The 21777-nt window shown below is 46.0% G+C and overlaps 1 protein-coding gene across 6 annotated transcripts in view; it reads right to left on the bottom strand.

The window, feature by feature from the left end:
• LOC115169747 (ecto-NOX disulfide-thiol exchanger 2) overlaps positions 1–21777 on the bottom strand; it is a 313601-nt gene that overhangs the window by 75538 nt on the left and 216286 nt on the right. For all 6 annotated transcript variants that reach the window (XM_029725675.1, XM_029725682.1, XM_029725696.1 and 3 more), the window contains one exon: positions 1558–1707. In XM_029725675.1, coding sequence (XP_029581535.1) covers positions 1558–1707 — 150 coding nt within the window. The remainder of the gene's footprint in view (positions 1–1557; positions 1708–21777) is intronic.

Below are 21777 nucleotides of genomic sequence, written 5' to 3'. Positions count from 1 at the left end.
AAAAGGAGAAAGCCAGTGCAGAATCAAAATATTCCAAAACATGCATACTGTTTGCAACAAGGCACTAAAGTAATACTGCAAAAAATGTGTCACAGCAGTTAACTGTTTGTCTTGAATACAAAGTGTTATGTTTGGGGCAAATCCAATCCAAAACATAACTGAATACCACTCTCCATATTTTCAATCATAGTGGTGGCTGCATGATGTTATGGGTATGCTTGTAATCATTAAGGACTGGGGAGTTTTTCAGGGTAATAAAGAAACCGAATGGAGCTAAGCACAGGCAAAATCCTAGAGGAAAACCTGGTTCAGTCTGCTTTCCACCAGACACTGGGAGATTAATTCACCTTTCAGCAGGACAATAACCTGAAACACAAGCCCAAATCTACACTGGAGTTGCTTACCAAGATGACGAATGTTCGTGAGGCATTAGGGTTAGCAGTGTGGTTAGGTTTAAAATCGGATTTTATGACAGTACCAGCTAGTGACCACTCTGCAGAGCTGCCTCCAGAACAAGATCCATGACAAAAAACAGTAACCTGCGTTTGAGTCACTCAGAAAGCATAAGAACACGGCATATGCCATGGCAGAAATCAGCAAAATTGCAGGAAATTAGCTTTAAAACTGCAATTCTTTCTCTCAGCCCGATGACAAAATGTGTAGAAATTCAGGAAACTAACTTAAACTGTCAAATGTTCTCTCCGCACCATGGCAAAACATGTAGAATTGCAGGAAATTGGCTTTAAAACAGCAACATTTTGTCACTGCGGTAGCTGACTTTGCCACTGCTGCTGAAACAAATCCTAGGGGAAACCATGAGGGAGTAGGTCAATCAGTGGACAATGAGGGTATATAGTGTCGCACTCTATGAAGTCAGTTATGAAGTCAGTCTCTCACAAGAACCAGTGTGTATGTCTGCAAGTTGTGTGTGTCTACATGGTGTCTGTCTCTACAAGGTGTGTACCCATAACACCTACTGCTAGGCTGGAGAGTTTATAAGCTGTCAGAATTGTAATGTGGAGACGATAAGGCCCTGCAGAACTTCCCTGGACCAGATCAGTTACACAGAGACCTTGACACCTTTTCCTTCCCCTGCATTTTAGACCAGACCGCTGGAGTCAATATTGGCATTTACAACGCAGGAGGAGAGAAGGCTTATGGCTGCATAAATGAACTGTGAGGAGAGAGATGGTGGTCTCAGTCATAGTCAGTATTCAGGTAATAGAGATGGTAGACGCTAAGAATGTAATATAGTAAAAATATGACTTCTTTATTAAAGGGGAAGTTCAGTATTTTACAACTTAAAGGGATACTTTGGGATTTTAGCAATGAGGCCCTTTATCTACGTCCCCAGTCAGATGAATGATCAAATATTATTTTTATGCCTTTGCGTGCAGTTTAAAATAAGTTGCTAGCTAGCATTAGCGCAATAACTATAAGCCTATGGGTATCTGCTAGCATCTGCTAGCATGTGGGTTGCCCCCATCACTTCAATAGATTTGTTGCTGGTGGCTTAAATTAAATCTACTTTCTGGGGTAAGAGGTCAATAGACTTACTTGGGTTTGGGGGGAAGAGGGTGCAGCTCTGGTAGTGAATGATCTCCTTGATGATGGGTAGATCATGGGGCAGGGGGGGTGGGGGCACGTAACCAAGGCCGGGCATCATGGGGTTCATGCCTGTCATCATGCCAAGGCCTGAGTCGAAATCTGAAGGAGAGACACATCAGAACACACACACACATGAGAATGGAATAACACGCATATAAAAACATCATTTCCACAGGCATTAGTTCATCCATGTTGACATTTTCATGTTTCATTTGACATTGTGTGTCGCTCCATGAACACTTTGTGGAGGTTTCTGTCAACAATGGTGCCACACAAGGCCAGCAGCATACCACCCTGCATCCCAATGCTGGTTTGCTTCTAAAGCTAAGCAGGGTTGGTCCTGGATGGTCCTGGATAGAGACCAGATACTGCTGGAAGTGGTGTTGGAGGGCCAGTAGGAGGCACCCTTTCCTCTGGTCAAAAAATAAATAAATCCCAATGGACATTGCCCTGTGTAGGGTGCCGTCTTTCGGATGGGACGTTAAATGGGTGTCCTGACTCTGTGGTCACTAAAGATTCCATAGCACTTATTGTAAGAGTAGGGGTGGTAACCCCGGTGGTCCTGGCTAGATTCCCAATCTGGCCTTCATACCATCACAGTCACCAAATCATCCCCAGCCTACAATTGGCTCATTCATCTCCCCTCCTCTCCCCTGAAACTGTTCCCCAGTTCGTTGCTGTAAATGAGAATGTGTTCAGTCAACTTACCTGGTAAAATAAGGGTATAATTTTTTTGTTTTAAACTAAATGTCTATAAACAACTGAATAAATTAACAAGCATCCTACATGTTTAAAGTGGAGCTACATGAGCTTCTACTGACTCTCTGCTGCCGATTGGCTGACCTTTGATCTTCCTGTCTGTAGTCAGAGGGAGGGAGGGATGGATCTGAGAACTAGCACACAAGTGAGCCTTCATTCACAGGTAGGGGACTATTGATTTAGACTGCAGCTGGATTCACTCTGCACACTAGCGAAGTTCCAGCAGATCAGTTTTTTCATGGAAATTACATTTCCTCTACTGCACCTGCAGATAACTGTGGGCTTGAAAGCTTGTCTTCATTGTGTGTGTGTGCGTGCCTTGATGGACCACACAAAGGCCTGAGCAACTAAATACCACTTAGTAAAGCCATGTGGATAACTTATGTTTAAATCCCAGAAAGGGCAACGAAAGCTTTTCAATCATTTCAGTGTGAGAGAGAGGAAGGTATTTGGATGAAGGATGAGGAAGAGAGGGAAACAAGCCAGAGGTGTAACTGGACCAATCAGAGGAGAGGACAGTAAAAGAGGAAGTCTAGGTCCACTTCATCTCTCTTACAGTGACCCTTATTGATGACCTCATCTCTGGTAAGTAAGTGATAAGAGGGACCCTGTTGCCCGGGTGATGATGACTCCTGCCCAGCGAGGCGGAGGAGAGGTGAAATGATGGCAGTAGGAGAGATAGAGGAAGGGAGGGGTACAGCGGACACAGTGTCTTCTGAATACCAAGGCTAGTCACAGTGGCAGTGAGAGGCCCACAGAGGAAATCTCTGGTAGGCCATCGGGCTGTTCTGGGTTAGGGAGGGAGGCCCACTGCAGAGCTCCGTCATGGGCCTTACTACAACAGGTGTGAGCTGCTTCATAACTGTAGGGCTGCACAGTTAATCAAATTCACATGAAAATATTGACAAAGTATAAAAACGCAACAGTCTTGCGGCTGCTTCCCACACACACCAAGCCCCGCCCCCAGTGACTAGAGTCTGGTTTCAATGATGGACTCTTGTCATAGAGGAACTACGTCACTACCTTATCCACGTGAATAAAATACTAAATAGTAGCTAGCAAGATGGAGATCAGAGGTTATTTCACATCAACTACCTTAACTTAAACCACTGCAAAGGTTTTGCCTCCAAACTTTGGTTTTGAATCGCGACAATATGGCATGTCTGCCTCGTGATTTGTTGAGGGAGTCCCAGGAATAATTGTTTTCTCTTATAGACATAGGCAGTGACGTAGTTCCTCTATGCAGAGAGTCCATCATTGAAACCAGACCCTGGTCACTGTGGCTTTTTAAGACAGTTATTCCTCCTGGCTGTTTGTTAGATTCACAGTTGGCATACTGTTCTGAGATAGAACAGATTGTTCCAAACAATAATGATACTGCTTTCCACTTTCCTTTTTAATATGTCAATCAATTTCTATAATTCACACAGTTCACATATGTTTTGATCTTTATTACACGTCAAATTGCAATATTTTGCTAAACATTTGTAATTCGATTTTTGGCCCATTTCGTGCAGCTCTACCACTTGACACTGAGGAACCCTGACACTGAGGAACCCTGACACTGAGGAAATGGGCACAGTGCTGATGAATAATGGAAAAACCTCCTGGCTGCCACACACACATTTTGAGCACAGAGAATAATTTCCTCCAAGTCACAGAGTCACTCTTGAAGAAACACAAAGCTATTAAATAGAAGATTTCTGCACCATATTTATTCATGAACATGACAGATGATAGGAGCCAAACCAGGCTCCGGGTGCACATCAAGAAAAGAAGATCTGGTTTGATCAAGACCAGCCCGTTTCCACTTCACTGCTGAATTTATCTTTCTCCTTCCAGTGTGTGTGTATGTATATATGTGTGTGTGAGTGTGTGGGGGGGGGGAGATGGGTAATCGAGTACTAGACCTGATGTCAAAACTTATTTTTAACCACAAATCATTTGTTTTTTAAATACTTTAAAACCAGACAACATGAATGTGCTTTGCCTCTAGTATTCCATCGGAACATGTGCATTTGGGGGGGCACAACAAAAAGAACCCAAGCGTCAAACAGTTATTCTCCTATAAATGTCCTTTCTCCTTCATGTCGCACTCAATCAATTGCGTTCCGACCTCTCTCTCTACACAACTACTTTGCGGTTGTCACTAGTTACCACAGCCATTATCGCCAAAAAATGATCATGAAAAAATAAACATTTTTGGTGTTAATTTAAAGTTAGGGCTAGGCATAAGGTTTAGCAGTGTGATTAAGGGTTAGGTTTAAAATCAGATTTTTAAGAAGAGAAATCGTAGAAATAGGCGGGGTTTGAAATTGCTTTCACCTGGATTTACCTGGACAGTGTCATGGAAAGAGCAGGTGTTCTTAATGTTTACACTCAGTATAGATCAATGTACACATAACAAACAAATGATTTGAGTACTCGAACAGTTGAAAAATGTCAAATGCTGTGTGTCCCTGCTGTGTGTCCTATTCCATTGACAGCCAGAGGACAGAGAACTGTGTATGATAAGAGAATTTACCCTCTGCCATTCTCAGGGATTTTCAGCTACAGCAGGATTGTTATTTAACCTTTATTTAACTGGGCAAGTTAGTTAAGAACTAATTCTTATTTACAATGACGGCCTACACCGGCCAAACTCGGACGACACTGGGCCAATTGTGCGCCGCCCTATGGGACTCCCAATCACAGCCGGGTGTGATAGAGCCTGGAATCGAACCAGGGTGTCTGTGGTGACGCCTCGAGCACTGAGATGCAGTGCCTTATACCGCTGTGCCACTTGGGAGCCCCTTGTCTAGGCAGAACAACGGAGACTCAACCCCTCAATCCATGTTTCACATCTTTCAACATATTCGGTTGGAAACTCCCACACACGCAGACACACGCGGGCGCATGCAAGTGTGTTAGACACACATGCAAGTGTGTACATGAACACACACCATCTTCAGTGTGAAACAGGCCTCTTCCAGCCAGAGGTAAAACTGTCTAGAGACAGAGAAGGAGTCTCCTGAACAGAAACATCAGTGGAGAACTGTCTTCTCTCCAGCCACACAAGGTCTCTCTCTCTCTCCGCTTTCTCCACCCCCCTCCCACCCACTGGCTCCATCTCTCCCTTTCTAGCAAGCAAGCAGGCACACATGCCACTTACACACACCCAACAGTCCTATGTATCTACATGTTAACCAATCAGCTTCCCAGAGGTTTGTTGAAGGTAATTACATTTCATGCTGCCTATCAATCAAACGTCCAGCCAGGAATAAAAAATGTGGCATTTGACTCTAGATACCTCCTGGCTATCAACACATTACATCAGTCCTCTCTCTCTCTCTCACCTCCTCTCCCCCCTTCTTCAGGGTAAATGTCCCCTACAGCAAAATGTGTGCTGGGTGGAGGGAGAAAGGGTGAGGGAGGGAGTATATGAAAGGCTATGTCCAACAGTGATGTGGAGCAGAGCATGCTGGGTGATCTCTAACTGAGTAGGAAGTAAGTGATACATTTCAGCCATCTCCTGTGATTACCTCTAGTTGGCATTCTTTGCTTTAGCCAAGGCCAGTGTGCATCCTTCAGAAATGTGAGTTCATAATTCTTACACTTCATGTGTTGTGGAAGCACTCTGTGACGATGATGTAGTTTGCTTTGTTATGCTAATTCATGTTTTTACTGCCAGCTAGCAACTGTATGCTTGCTTACTCTTGTTTTTGCCATCTCATTTCAGACAGTTAGGATTTGATTGTGAAGTATAATGTACACCAGTGCCTAGTTTTATATGCCCTGTGGTTGTATGGATGTACTGAATACTGTGTAGATTATGTATTTTGTTAGCTATGAGCCTTGTGGATGTGGATGTGGATGTATGCATGTATGTATGTATGTATGTATGTATGTATGTATGTATGTATGTATGCATGTATGTATGTATATATATATATATATATATGTATACACACACACACACACACACACACACACACACACACACACACATATATATATATATATACATACACACATATATACACACATACACACATACACACATACACAGAACAAAAATATAAATGCAACAGCTTCAGAGTTACAGTTCATATAAGGTAATCAGTCAATTGAAATAAATTCATTAGGCCCTAATCTATGGATTTCACATTACTGGGCAGGGCACAGCCATGGGTGGACCTGGGAGGGCATAGGCCCACCCACTGGGGAGCCAGGCTCAACCAATCAGAATGAGTTTTTCCACACAAACGGGCTTTATTACTGACAAAAATACTCCTCAGTTTCATCAGCTGTCTGGGTGGCTGGTCTCAGACAATCCTGCAGGTGAAGTCGGATGTGGAGGTCCTGGGCTGGCGTGGGTACATGTGGTCTGCGGTTGTGAGGCCGGTTGGACATTCTGCCTAATTCTCAAAATGACGTTGGCCTCCATTCAGATAACATTCAATTCTCTGCCAACAGCTCTGGTGGACATTCCTGCAGTCAGCATGCCAAATGCACGCTCCCTCAAAACATTAGACATCTGTGGCATTGTGTTGTGACACAAAACGTTTGAATTGTTAGATACTACTGCACAGTTGGAGCTAGGAACACAAGCATTTCACTACACCCACAATAATATCTGCTAAATACGTGTACAGTATGTGACCAATAAAATAAGATTTGAAAACTGCACATTTTAGAGTGGACTTTTATTGTCCTCAGCACAAGACGCACCTGTGTAATGATCATGCTGTTTAATCAGCTTCTTGACATGCCACACCTGTCAAGTGGATGGATTATCTAGGCAAAGGAGAAATACTCACTTAACAGGGATGTAAACCATTTTGTGCACAACATTTGAGAAATAAGCATTTTGTGCGTATGGAAAATGTCTGGGATATTTTATTTCAGCTCATGAAATATGGGACCAACACTCTACATGTTGCGTTAATTAAAACATTTAAAAAATCATATTTTTTTGTATTTTACCCCCTTTTTCGCCGCAATTTTGTGATATTCAACTACGATTAAATTACGATCTTGTCTCATCGCTGCAACTCCCCAACTGGCTCGGGAGAGGCGAAGGTCGAGTCATGCGTCCCTCGAAACATGACCCTCCAAACCACGCTCCATTACACCCGCCTGCTTCACCTGGAAGCTAGCCGCACCAATGTGTCGGAGGAAACACCATTACACCCGCCTGCTTCACCTGGAAGCCAGCCGCACCAATGTGTCGGAGGAAACACCGCTCAACTGATGACCGAAGTCAGCCTGCAGGCGCCCGCCCGCCACAAGGAGTCGCTAGAGAACGATGAGCCAAGTAAAGCCCCCCGGCCAAACCCTCTCCTAACCCGGACAACGCTGGGGCAATTGTGTGCCACTCTATGGGACTCCTGGTCACGCCGGTTGTGACTCAGCCTGGGATCAAACACGGGTCTGTAGTGACACCCCAAGCACTGCGATGCAGTGGCTTAGACCGCTGTGCCACTCGGGAGGACCATTCCGTTTACATTTTTGTTCAGTATACAAGTTCATGAGGTTGTGTGAGGATGATGGTGCTGCTCAGTAGTGGTGTATGGCTGCACCCCTCTGATCTGTCATTAGTGAAGTAGCAGCCATGTTATTAGGCTGTATTGTCTATCTATTGTAGCCATATTATTGTTCATAGCCTACGTAATTTGAGGTTGTGTTAAGCTTAAACCTGCCATTTAGTATTGCATTTAATTTCCCCTTTTTCAGAACCACACTCTCTTGGTTAAAACATTTGACAATCCATACCTTAAAGTGCCTTAACCCATACACTGTGCCGTTCCTGTGAATCAGCATTATTAAACCACCTGAACTGGACTCCTACAAGCACCTGGGAGAGAACACATTGTGCTAAGAAAACCCTAAGAATATACAGTCCACTTCAGGGAGGGTGGTGCTGCCCATATACTGTTTAACAGGGAAATGAAAAGGTTACATTTTTGCACACCGAGTTCTCATTAATTGCCATCCAAAAGAGCAATTGTCCAAGAAATACACTGTAATTATTATTATTTTTACATTACGACATCATGAGCATGGCCACAAGTGTTCAGATAATCATGAGACTCACTTTTATCATCATATTTACTGAATATCGGTCATCGGTGGAATGATCATCCAATATCGATATATCGGTAAAAGGCCAATGTTGACCAATAATATCAGATATATTGGTCAGGCTCTAGTTTTCAAATAAAAATGATTCCTCTACACACTTCTAAAAGAGAACTCACTACTTCCCTGCCAAAGATACCCCTCTTTCAACTCATCAGTCATAGATCTCTCTCCGTGCTCCTGAAAGACATCTCCCTCTCTCTACTCCTCGCTATCAGAAACCTAGTCTACTTCTCCCAGGCTAGAAATGTGCAGTTACAGATCTCTCTCTCTGTGTCTCTATCAGTCCTCACTCTGCCAACAGCACTGGCAGCACAAAGCAGAGCAGAGCTTGGAAACTACTTACAGCTCCTCAACATTAACTCAGCAATGGCAGAGATAGAGGGGCCAAAAGCTTCTAGTGGAAGAATAAAATAAACTTGGGTTTTCTTTCTCTTAACTATTAATGCAGGCAAATAAATGTTCAAGCCAGAAACACAAGAAGCTTCTTAAACCTACTGCTTCTACTAGTACAATATCAATAGTATAAATAATTCATCAGGTAAAAACCTAAGAAGCCAAAACACTTGCTCTCTACTTCTATTAGAATATTGTATAAATAGTTAAAAAGGTGATGACAGTAAGACTATATACACAGCGTGTGTGTGCACACAGTGGTTGTTGAGGTTATAACATGCATAACTGTATGAATCCCCAGGGAACCTTCCCTAGAGCCTGGTTATGTATTCAGAGGGGTGTGTGTCAGGCTAAATCAATTCAGAGGGGAGTGTGTGTTGCAGACTAACGCATTCCTGTGGGAATATGTGTGTGTTAGGCTCGCCAACTAGTTTGGTCTGTCCACACATCTTCCTCAGCCTCATACACTGCAGTGTGTCGAAAGCACTCTGTCCAATCACAACTCTAATAAAAATCCAATCCAACAAATCAATGACATCATCGTTGTGGAGAAAGAATATTAAGTCTCATTAGTGTTATGCAGTGCTTCTGCAGTTGGGAAGACAACAAGTCCTTAGAGTGGAGACTCCACAGAAACCTTGTCCCTATAAGGAAGCTATTTCTCTCCTGTGAGGACTAGAAGAGGCACAATATCCACAAGACAAGCTATGTCCCCATAGTCAAGTCTCTACAGCACCTTGTCCCCATAGTAAAGTCTCTACAGTACCATGTCCCCATAGTCAAGTCTCTACAGCACCATGTCCCTATAGTAAAGTCTCTACAGCACCATGTCTCCATAGTGAAGTCTCTACAGCACCATGTCCCCATAGTGAAGTCTCTACAGTACCATGTCCCCATAGTGAAGTCTCTACAGTACCATGTCCCCATAGTGAAGTCTCTACAGCACCATGTCCCCATAGTGAAGTCTCTACAGCACCATGTCCCCATAGTGAAGTATCTACAGCACCATGTCCCCATAGTCAAGTCTCTACAGCACCATGTCCCTATAGTAAAGTCTCTACAGCACCATGTCTCCATAGTGAAGTCTCTACAGCACCATGTCCCCATAGTGAAGTCTCTACAGTACCATGTCCCCATAGTGAAGTCTCTACAGTACCATGTCCCCATAGTGAAGTCTCTACAGCACCATGTCCCCATAGTGAAGTCTCTACAGTACCATGTCCCCATAGTGAAGTCTCTACAGTACCATGTCCCCATAGTGAAGTCTCTACAGCACCATGTCCCCATAGTGAAGTCTCTACAGCACCATGTCCCCATAGTGAAGTCTCTACAGCACCATGTCCCCATAGTGAAGTCTCTACAGCACCATGTCCCCATAGTCAAGTCTCTACAGCACCATGTCCCCATAGTGAAGTCTCTACAGCACCATGTCCCCATAGTGAAGTCTCTACAGTACCATGTCCCCATAGTCAAGTCTCCACAGGACCACGTCCCCATAGTCAAGTCCACGTCCCCACATCATTTCAATGAAATGACAGTGAACCAAAGTGGAAAACACGTTGAAATGACGTCTGTACCTATTTAGACCATGTCTGTCTCCACAGCATTTTATTTCTTTAAGTTGACTGAGCCTCATCTCCCTGTAGCTACTTGGCTCTAGACAGACTGATGATGCAATGACTTGGTGGCAGGTGGTGTTGGGTACCACAGAGGCAATAAATCTAATCAAGACTGCTGATTAATGTGTCAAATGTCTTGGATAATAAATGGTTGTTGGGGAAGTCCCCACTCCGAGCGAGTGAGAGAGAAAGAATGAAAACAGTATAAGGAAACAGAGGATGGAAAGCCCTAGAAGATTCCATATGCTCCTAATTTTAGTCTGGACCTGTGTCTTCAATAAAGTTTTTTAATTTTGTTATAAAAGGCATGATAAATGCTACTGTAATGTAAAGCTAATCTCTTTTTTTCTGGGCCATTGAGAGAGATGTATTTGTATTTATTATGGATCCCCATTAGCTGCTGCCAAGGCATATCATTTGACAGAACGAGAGACCGACAGAGCAACAGACAGAGAGCGAGCGAGCGACTGACAGAGAGCGAGCGAGCGACAGAGAGAGCGAGCGAGCGACAGAGAGAGCGAGCGAGCGACAGAGAGAGCGAGCGAGCGACTGAGAGAGCGAGCGAGCGACTGAGAGAGCGAGCGAGCGACTGAGAGAGAGCGAGCGAGCGACAGAGAGCGAGCGAGCGACTGAGAGAGAGCGAGCGAGCGACAGAGAGAGCGAGCGAGCGACTGAGAGAGAGCGAGCGAGCGACTGACAGAGCGAGCGAGCGTCCGACAGAGCGAGCGAGCGTCCGACAGAGCGAGCGACAGACAGAGCGTCCGACAGAGCGAGCGACAGAGCGAGCGTCCGACAGAGCGAGCGACAGACAGAGCGTCCGACAGAGCGTCCGACAGAGCGAGCGACAGACAGAGCGTCCGACAGAGCGTCCGACAGAGCGTCCGACAGAGCGAGCGACAGACAGAGCGTCCGACAGAGCGTCCGACAGAGCGTCCGACAGAGCGTCCGACAGAGCGTCCGACAGAGCGTCCGACAGAGCGTCCGACAGAGCGTCCGACAGAACGTCCGACAGAGCGAGCGACAGACAGAGCGTCCGACAGAGCGAGCGACAGACAGAGCGACCGACAGAGCGAGCGACAGACAGAGCGTCCGACAGAGCGAGCGACAGACAGAGCGTCCGACAGAGCGAGCGAGCGACAGACAGAGCGTCCGACAGAGCGAGCGAGCGACAGAGCGTCCGACAGAGCGAGCGACGACAGAGCGTCCGACAGAGCGAGCGACAGACAGAGCGTCCGACAGAGCGAGCGACAGACAGAGCGTCCGACAGAGCGAGCGACAGACAGAGCGTCCGACAGAGCGAGCGACAGACAGAGCGTCCGACAGAGCGAGCGACAGACAGAGCGTCCGACAGAGCGAGCGACAGACAGAGCGTCCGACAGAGCGAGCGACAGACAGAGCGTCCGACAGAGCGAGCGACAGACAGAGCGTCCGACAGAGCGAACGACAGACAGAGCGTCCGACAGAGCGAGCGACAGACAGAGCGTCCGACAGAGCGAGCGACAGACAGAGCGAGCGACAGAGCGTCCGACAGACAGAGCGAGCGACAGAGCGTCCGACAGACAGAGCGAGCGACAGAGCGTCCGACAGACAGAGCGACAGAGCGAGCGACAGAGCGAGCGACAGAGCGAGCGACAGAGCGAGCGACAGAGCGTCCGACAGAGCGAGCGACAGAGCGTCCGACAGAGCGAGCGACAGAGCGTCCGACAGAGCGAGCGACAGAGCGTCCGACAGAGCGAGCGACAGAGCGTCCGACAGAGCGAGCGACAGAGCGTCCGACAGAGAGACCGACAGAGCGTCCGACAGAGAGACCGACAGAGCGTCCGACCGAGAGACCGACAGAGCGTCCGACCGACAGAGCGTCCGACCGAGAGAGAGAGAAAGAGACACCGACCGAGAGAGAGAGAGAGAAAGAGACACCGACCGAGAGAGAGAGAGAGAAAGAGACACCGACCGAGAGAGAGAGAGAGAAAGAGACCCCGACAGAGAGAGAAAGAGACCCCGACAGAGAGAGAAAGAGACCCCGACAGAGAGAGAAAGAGACCCCGACAGAGAGAAAGAGACACCGACAGAGAGAGAAAGAGACACCGACAGAGAGAGAAAGAGACCCCGACAGAGAGAGAAAGAGACACCGACAGAGAGAGAAAGAAACACCGACAGAGAGAGAAAGAGACACCGACAGAGAGAGAAAGAGACACCGACAGAGAGAGAAAGAGACACCGACAGAGAGAGAAAGAGACACCGACCGAGAGAGAAAGAGACCCCGACCGAGAGAGAAAGAGACCCCGACCGAGAGAGAAAGAGACACCGACAGAGAGAGAAAGAGACCCCGACAGAGAGAGAAAGAGACCCCGACAGAGAGAGAAAGAGACCCCGACAGAGAGAGAAAGAGACCCCGACCGAGAGAGAAAGAGACCCCGACAGAGAGAGAAAGAGACCCCGACAGAGAGAGAAAGAGACCCCGACAGAGAGAGAAAGAGACCCCGACAGAGAGAGAAAGAGACACCGACAGAGAGAGAAAGAGACACCGACAGAGAGAAAGAGACACCGACAGAGAGAGAAAGAGACACCGACAGAGAGAGAAAGAGACCCCGACAGAGAGAGAAAGAGACCCCGACAGAGAGAGAAAGAGACACCGACAGAGAGAGAAAGAGACACCGACAGAGAGAGAAAGAGACACCGACAGAGAGAGAAAGAGACACCGACAGAGAGAGAAAGAGACACCGACAGAGAGAGAAAGAGACACCGACAGAGAGAAAGAGACACCGACAGAGAGAGAAAGAGACACCGACAGAGAGAGAAAGAGACACCGACAGAGAGAGAAAGAGACACCGACAGAGAGAGAAAGAGACACCGACAGAGAGAGAAAGAGACACCGACAGAGAGAGAAAGAGACACCGACAGAGAGAGAAAGAGACACCGACAGAGAACGACCGAGCAAGACAAGACCGACTGACCGAGAGAGACCGACAGACCGAGAGAGAGAGAGACCGACAGACCGAGAGAGAGAGAGACCGACAGACCGAGAGACCGACAGACCGAGAGACCGAGAGAGAGAGAGACCGAGAGAGAGAGAGACCGACAGACCGAGAGACCGACAGACCGAGAGACCGACAGACCGAGAGAGAGTCCGACAGACCGAGAGAGAGTCCGAAAGACCGAGAGAGAGTCCGAAAGACCGAGAGAGAGTCCGACAGACCGAGAGAGAGTCCGACAGACCGAGAGAGAGTCCGACAGACCGAGAGAGACCGACAGACCGACAGAGAGACCGACAGACCGACAGAGAGACCGACAGACCGACAGAGAGACCGACAGACCGACAGAGAGACCGACAGAGAGACCGACAGAGAGACCGACAGAGAGACCGACAGAGAGACCGACAGACCGACAGAGAGACCGACAGACCGAGAGAGAGAGACCGACAGACAGAGACCGACAGAGACAGAAAGATAGAGCTCCATCAGATGAAAAACAACAGAGGAGAGGATGAAGTTCAATCCCTCACGATGGAGAATCAGTAGAAAATCCAGGTGGATTAGTTCAAAGGTACAAGCCGATCTCGTAACAAAGTCTTTACGTGTGCGTGTGCTGTTAGTGTGTGTGTGTGTGTGTGCTGTTTGTGGGCCTACAGTAGACCAGGAAAGCATTCTGTGTAACCTACTGTATAATATCCTCGTACAATAACAATGGTAACCACCTGTATTGTGGCTCTAAAGCCATCTAGTCTCTCAGCTGTTTGACCACCATTAACACAGATAAAGGCATGGTGTGTTAATAAAGTTCTGAACTGACTGTGGATCAGATCTCACAGACAATAGTCCCAAGCAAAACACAAGCAGCTCTGCCTTTCTGAATTATAGATGGAGCTCAGTACAGTGTAGTACTGAGTGGCTGGCTCCTCAGTTCACTGGTTCAGAAGGAACACAGTTAGTGGACAACCTTGGCTATGGTGAATTTCTTCATGAATATTTTCCTCAATAGTCATTCATTATTTAAAAGTAAATAAAAATGGAAGGAAATAATGTCACCCCTTGGACCATGGGTTTCAATAACAACACCACCTCTGACTTCACTGATTAAAAGACAGAAGAGTGACATTGAGACATGTTTGTTTCCTGGACTGACAACTTTTTAAAGTTGATATTTGTAGTTTAACATTCTGCCCCAGAGGTAGACCGTCATTGTAAATAAGAATTTGTTCTTAACTGACTTGACAAGTTCAATAAAGGTTAAAGGAAAAAAAAGAGAATACAGTTGTTTTTAATTGAAATTAAAACAGGATGAAGAAGTCATGTATAATATATAATGTATGCATGTATAATTAAACAGTGTGGCTGCCAGATGAATATTATGTGTCCTACTTTACTTTGTGAGTTTTGTAGAGTTGACAATATTGATTATTATTTTAATTATGCTAATATTGTAACGCTTTGGCAATATGTACCTTGTTATGACATGCCAATAAAGGCAAATTGAGAGCGCGCAAGGAAGTGGCGAGAGAGAGAGAGAGAGAAGAGGGGGCGAGGGAGAGTAGAGAGGGAGAGGAGAGTAGAGAGAGTAGAGAGGGTGAGGAGAGTAGAGGGAGAGGAGAGAGAGGAGAGTAGAGAGGGAGAGGAGAGTAGAGAGGGAGAGGAGAGTAGAGAGGGAGAGGAGAGAGGGAGAGGAGAGTAGAGAGGGAGAGGAGAGTAGAGAGGGAGAGGAGAGTAGAGAGGGAGAGGAGAGTAGAGAGGGAGAGGAGAGTAGAGGGAGTAGAGATAGTAGAGAGGGAGAGGAGAGTAGAGGGAGAGGAGAGAGAGTAGAGTAGAGAGGGAGAGGAGAGTAGAGAGGGAGAGGAGAGTAGAGAGAGTAGAGAGGAGAGTAGAGAGAGTAGAGAGGAGAGTAGAGGAGAGTAGAGAGAGTAGAGAGGGAGAGGAGAGTAGAGAGAGTAGAGAGGGAGAGGAGAGAGAGTAGAGGGAGAGTAGAGAGGGAGAGGAGAGAGGGAGAGGAGAGAGGGAGAGTAGAGAGGGAGAGTAGAGAGGGAGAGGAGAGAGGGAGAGGAGAGTAGAGATAGTAGAGAGGGTAAAGAGGGAGAGGAGAGTAGAGAGGGAGAGGAGAGTAGAGAGAGTAGAGAGGGAGAGGAGAGAGAGTAGAGAGGGAGAGTAGAGAGGGAGAGTAGAGAGGGAGAGGAGAGTAGAGAGAGTAGAGAGGGAGAGTAGAGAGGGAGAGGAGAGTAGAGAGTAGAGAGGGAGAGTAGAGAGAGAGGAGAGTAGAGAGGGAGAGGAGAGTAGAGAGAGTAGAGAGGGAGAGTAGAGAGGGAGAGGAGAGTAGAGAGAGTAGAGAGGGAGAGTAGAGAGAGTAGAGGGAGAGTAGAGAGGGAGAGAGGGAGAGGAGAGTAGAGAGAGTAGAGGGAGAGGAGAGAGAGTAGGGAGGGAGAGGAGAGAGGGAGAGGAGAGTAGAGAGGGAGAGGAGAGTAGAGAGGGAGAGGAGAGTAGAGAGGGAGAGGAGAGTAGAGAGAGTAGAGAGGGAGAGGAGAGTAAAGAGAGTAGAGAGGGAGAGGAGAGTAGAGAGAGTAGAGAGAGGGAGAGAGGAGAGTAGAGAGGGAGAGACAAGATATGGAAGATCTATTTCTCCAGGTGATTTGCGAGGACTACAGCTGTCCCCCCCCTCCACCCCCCACAGACAACCTGACTTCAGCCTAACCACTGGCAATGATGGGGTGTGTGTCTGTGTGAGACCATTGCAGCTGCGGTATTTAAGAGATGGAGAGTGTCCTCTAATGAAGGTAACAGCACTAACGGCAGCTTCCTTATGCTGTCCCATGGCTCAAGGTGCTAAGTGACTGAACACACAAATACAATAGTATTCTTCTCCATCACACTCTACAATTATAACTCGCTCAACAAAGTGCATCATTTTCTCTTGCACAGCACAGCAGTGTAGCAAGGAGAGTCTGCTAAGTCTGGCAGCAGCTCAGTAAATTGTACAAATGAAATTCAATAGGAAAAACCCAGTAGGTAGAATAACATCCTCCAAGCCCACTTTAAAATATGGAGTCCTAGTGGATTACTGTGAGGCCTAGAATTCTGGAGCTCTGTTGATATGAATGTGCTTTTAAAGAAGCTAAAGGTGGTGGTTTGGAAAAAGGCTTTGGGAAACAAGACATTCTAGTAAGAAGAGAGGAACGACACATGGCTGCATAAATCATCACAGCCGGAGGAGTGAAATGATGAAGTCAAAACGCAATGTTAGTGATAAATGCCCTGCAGCGCTTCTATTGATATTGAACAAACAATAAACACCAGAAGCATAGCGCCTTATTGCGTTTCATTCATCTCAAACTCTCAGTTCCAAACCATTAAACAAACATTGATGGAACATTATCATTCTAGAAGGAGCTCTGCTTCCTCTCACTCCTGTCTCCCAAGGACGCTCTAATGACACATCTCTATGGTTCCCCTGACTGAGTGACTCATGATAACATATCTGTTGGCTCTGCCACTGTAATTTCACCTGACTGAGTGACTCGTGATAACATATCTGTTGGCTCTGCCACTGTAATTTCCCCTGACTGAGTGACTCGTGATAACATATCTGTTGGCTCTGCCACTGTAATTTCACCTGACTGAGTGACTCATGATAACATATCTGTTGGCTCTGCCACTGTAATTTCCCCTGACTGAGTGACTCATGATAACATATCTGTTGGCTCTGCCACTGTAATTTCACCTGACTGAGTGACTCATGATAACATATCTGTTGGCTCTGCCACTGTAATTTCCCCTGACTGAGTGACTCATGATAACATATCTGTTGGCTCTGCCACTGTAATTTCACCTGACTGGGTGACTCATGATAACATATCTGTTGGCTCTGCCACTGTAATTTCACCTGACTGGGTGACTCATGATAACATATCTGTTGGCTCTGCCACTGTAATTTCCCCTGACTGAGTGACTCATGATAACATATCTGTTGGCTCTGCCACTGTAATTTCACCTGACTGAGTGACTCATGATAACATATCTGTTGGCTCTGCCACTGTAATTTCCCCTGACTGAGTGACTCATGATAACATATCTGTGGGCTCTGCCACTGTAATTTCCCCTGACTGAGTGACTCATGATAACATATCTGTTGGCTCTGCCACTGTAATTTCACCTGACTGAGTGACTCATGATAACATATCTGTTGGCTCTGCCACTGTAATTTCCCCTGACTGAGTGACTCATGATAACATATCTGTGGGCTCTGCCACTGTAATTTCCCCTGACTGAGTGACTCATGATAACATATCTGTTGGCTCTGCCACTGTAATTTCACCTGACTGAGTGACTCATGATAACATATCTGTTGGCTCTGCCACTGTAATTTCACCTGACTGGGTGACTCATGATAACATATCTGTTGGCTCTGCCACTGTAATTTCACCTGACTGAGTGACTCATGATAACATATCTGTTGGCTCTGCCACTGTAATTTCCCCTGACTGGGTGACTCATGATAACATATCTGTTGGCTCTGCCACTGTAATTTCACCTGACTGGGTGACTCATGATAACATATCTGTTGGCTCTGCCACTGTAATTTCACCTGACTGAGTGACTCATGATAACATATCTGTTGGCTCTGCCACTGTAATTTCCCCTGACTGGGTGACTCATGATAACATATCTGTTGGCTCTGCCACTGTAATTTCACCTGACTGAGTGACTCGTGATAACATATCTGTTGGCTCTGCCACTGTAATTTCCCCTGACTGAGTGACTCATGATAACATATCTGTTGGCTCTGCCACTGTAATTTCCCCTGACTGAGTGACTCATGATAACATATCTGTTGGCTCTGCCACTGTAATTTCCCCTGACTGAGTGACTCATGATAACATATCTGTTGGCTCTGCCACTGTAATTTCCCCTGACTGAGTGACTCATGATAACATATCTGTTGGCTCTGCCACTGTAATTTCCCCTGACTGAGTGACTCATGATAACATATCTGTTGGCTCTGCCACTGTAATTTCCCCTGACTGAGTGACTCATGATAACATATCTGTTGGCTCTGCCACTGTAATTTCCCCTGACTGAGTGACCCGATTGTCTATTATATTGACAAGATATTTGAGTGACCGCTCTAACAAAGGAAATGCATGTCCTCAATGATGGAAGGCCGCAGGATGAGTTGAGATCAGGTGGGATCATTCTAGCCAATGAGAGGGCAGATACGTGTCAACAGGCCATAGAGATAGAGGACTCATTTTTGTATCTGTGCCATTATAGCGTCTGTGACAGCATGAGCAGCGCCATTGAGGCCAACTCCATTTTAAATGAGTGAATTTTCTTCCTCTTCATTGGCAGATTGCCCCCAACTCATAGAAATCCCCACCCAGATGATTTTAAAAGGTGTGGAAGCCGCCAATGGCCATGTTGAACTATTGTAAAGTGGTTGTTCCACTGGATATCATAAGGTGAATGCACCAATTTGTAAGTCGCTCTGGATAAGAGAGTCTGCTAAATGACGTAAATGTAAAATCCTCCACTTATATGACAGCAGGCACAACTTCACAATAGTTTTTGGATTTGTTCGAAATGCCACTTACATCAGTGCATTTGATCAAATAAGCCTCACATAGCAAATTAGCCATGACATTTTATATTGACCAAAATCAACACCCTCATTGACCTCCATACAAACACTCCTCGCTTCGTGGGCAGATTTTCATGGACAGATTTTGGGCAAAGTAAAACCTCTCGCAATTGCCTCTTCCTCTGGTGACACATGATAACATTGAGAGCTTTGGACTATAAGCTTTTATCTGCAAAAATATGATTCTGAGATAACTGGCTTTAAAGTTCAAAACCCTCATTGGTTTGAATGATGTCAGCAATTTTGATCTTGTATTCTTTTGAACTTAACATGAATATTTCGATAGAGAACATTGTATGAACAAGCATGAATTTTGTAAGAGAGGGTGATACTCAGAAAGCTCCTGCCACCTGTCTGGTACTGAGCTGTGTGGATCTCAAGTCCTCAGACTGATAATAGAGTCATAAGTCCATCTGGCTGACTCAGCGCTGCCTGTTCATTTTAATAGAGACAAAGAAAATGGCCGACTTAGGCAAATGTGAGCAGAGCCACAGAATCCAGCAACCAGTCTGCAGCTAGAGTCAGAAACATCCACTGGATACTGCAGACACACACAGACACTCCCCCTAGTCTCTACTGTAGCCACACAGACACTCCCCCTAGTCTCTACTGTAGCCACACAGACACTCCCCCTAGTCTCTACTGTAGCCACACAGACACTCCCCCTAGTCTCTACTGTAGCCACACAGACACTCCCCCTAGTCTCTACTGTAGCCACACAGACACTCCCCCTAGTCTCTACCTGTAGCCACACAGACACTCCCCCTAGTCTCTACTGTAGCCACACAGACACTCCCCCTAGTCTCTACTGTAGCCACACAGACACTCCCCCTAGTCTCTACTGTAGCCACACAGACACTCCCCCTAGTCTCTACCTGTAGCCACACAGACACTCCCCCTAGTCTCTACCTGTAGCCACACAGACACTCCCCCTAGTCTCTACTGTAGCCACACAGACACTCCCCCTAGTCTCTACTGTAGCCACACAGACACTCCCCCTAGTCTCTACCTGTAGCCACACAGACACTCCCCCTAGTCTCTACTGTAGCCACACAGACACTCCCCCTAGTCTCTACTGTAGCCACACAGACACTCCCCCTAGTCTCTACCTGTAGCCACACAGACACTCCCCCTAGTCTCTACTGTAGCCACACAGACTCCACCTATGGTTAGGGTTATAACTACAGTAGAGGTACGGTTATAACTACAGTAGAGGTACGGTTATATCTACAGTAGAGGTACGGTTATATCTACAGTAGAGGTACGGTTATAACTACAGTAGAGGTACCGTCATATCTACAGTAGAGGTACGGTCATAACTACAGTAGAGGTACGGTCATAACTACAGTAGAGGTACCGTCATAACTACAGTAGAGGTACCGTCATAACTACAGTAGAGGTACCGTCATAACTACAGTAGAGGTACGGTTATAACTACAGTAGAGGTACGGTTATATCTACAGTAGAGGTACGGTTATATCTACAGTAGAGGTACGGTTATAACTACAGTAGAGGTACCGTCATATCTACAGTAGAGGTACGGTCATAACTACAGTAGAGGTACCGTCATAACTACAGTAGAGGTACCGTCATAACTACAGTAGAGGTACCGTCATAACTACAGTAGAGGTACCGTCATATCTACAGTAGAGGTACCGTCATAACTACAGTAGAGGTACGGTTATAACTAGAGTAGAGGTACGGTTATAACTACAGTAGAGGTACGGTTATAACTACAGTAGAGGTACGGTTATATCTACAGTAGAGGTACGGTCATATCTACAGTAGAGGTACGGTTATAACTACAGTAGAGGTACGGTTATAACTACAGTAGAGGTACGGTTATATCTACAGTAGAGGTACCGTCATATCTACAGTAGAGGTACGGTTATATCTACAGTAGAGGTACGGTCATATCTACAGTAGAGGTACGGTTATAACTACAGTAGAGGTACGGTTATAACTACAGTAGAGGTACGGTTATAACTACAGTAGAGGTACGGTTATATCTACAGTAGAGGTACGGTTATAACTACAGTAGAGGTACGGTCATAACTACAGTAGAGGTACGGTTATAACTACAGTAGAGGTACGGTTATAACTACAGTAGAGGTACGGTTATAACTACAGTAGAGGTACGGTTATAACTACAGTAGAGGTACGGTTATAACTACAGTAGAGGTACGGTTATAACTACAGTAGAGGTACGGTTATATCTACAGTAGAGGTACGGTTATACTACAGTAGAGGTACGGTTATAACTACAGTAGAGGTACGGTTATATCTACAGTAGAGGTACGGTTATATCTACAGTAGAGGTACGGTTATATCTACAGTAGAGGTACGGTTATAACTACAGTAGAGGTACGGTTATAACTACAGTAGAGGTACGGTTATATCTACAGTAGAGGTACGGTTATAACTACAGTAGAGGTACGGTTATAACTACAGTAGAGGTACGGTTATATCTACAGTAGAGGTACGGTTATATCTACAGTAGAGGTACGGTTATAACTACAGTAGAGGTACGGTTATAACTACAGTAGAGGTACGGTTATAACTACAGTAGAGGTACGGTTATATCTACAGTAGAGGTACGGTTATATCTACAGTAGAGGTACGGTTATAACTACAGTAGAGGTACGGTTATAACTAC

Source organism: Salmo trutta, chromosome 3 (genome assembly GCF_901001165.1).
Source record: "Salmo trutta chromosome 3, fSalTru1.1, whole genome shotgun sequence".
Taxonomy (NCBI): Eukaryota; Metazoa; Chordata; class Actinopteri; order Salmoniformes; family Salmonidae; genus Salmo; species Salmo trutta.
This window is presented reverse-complemented; position numbering and strand designations above follow the sequence as displayed.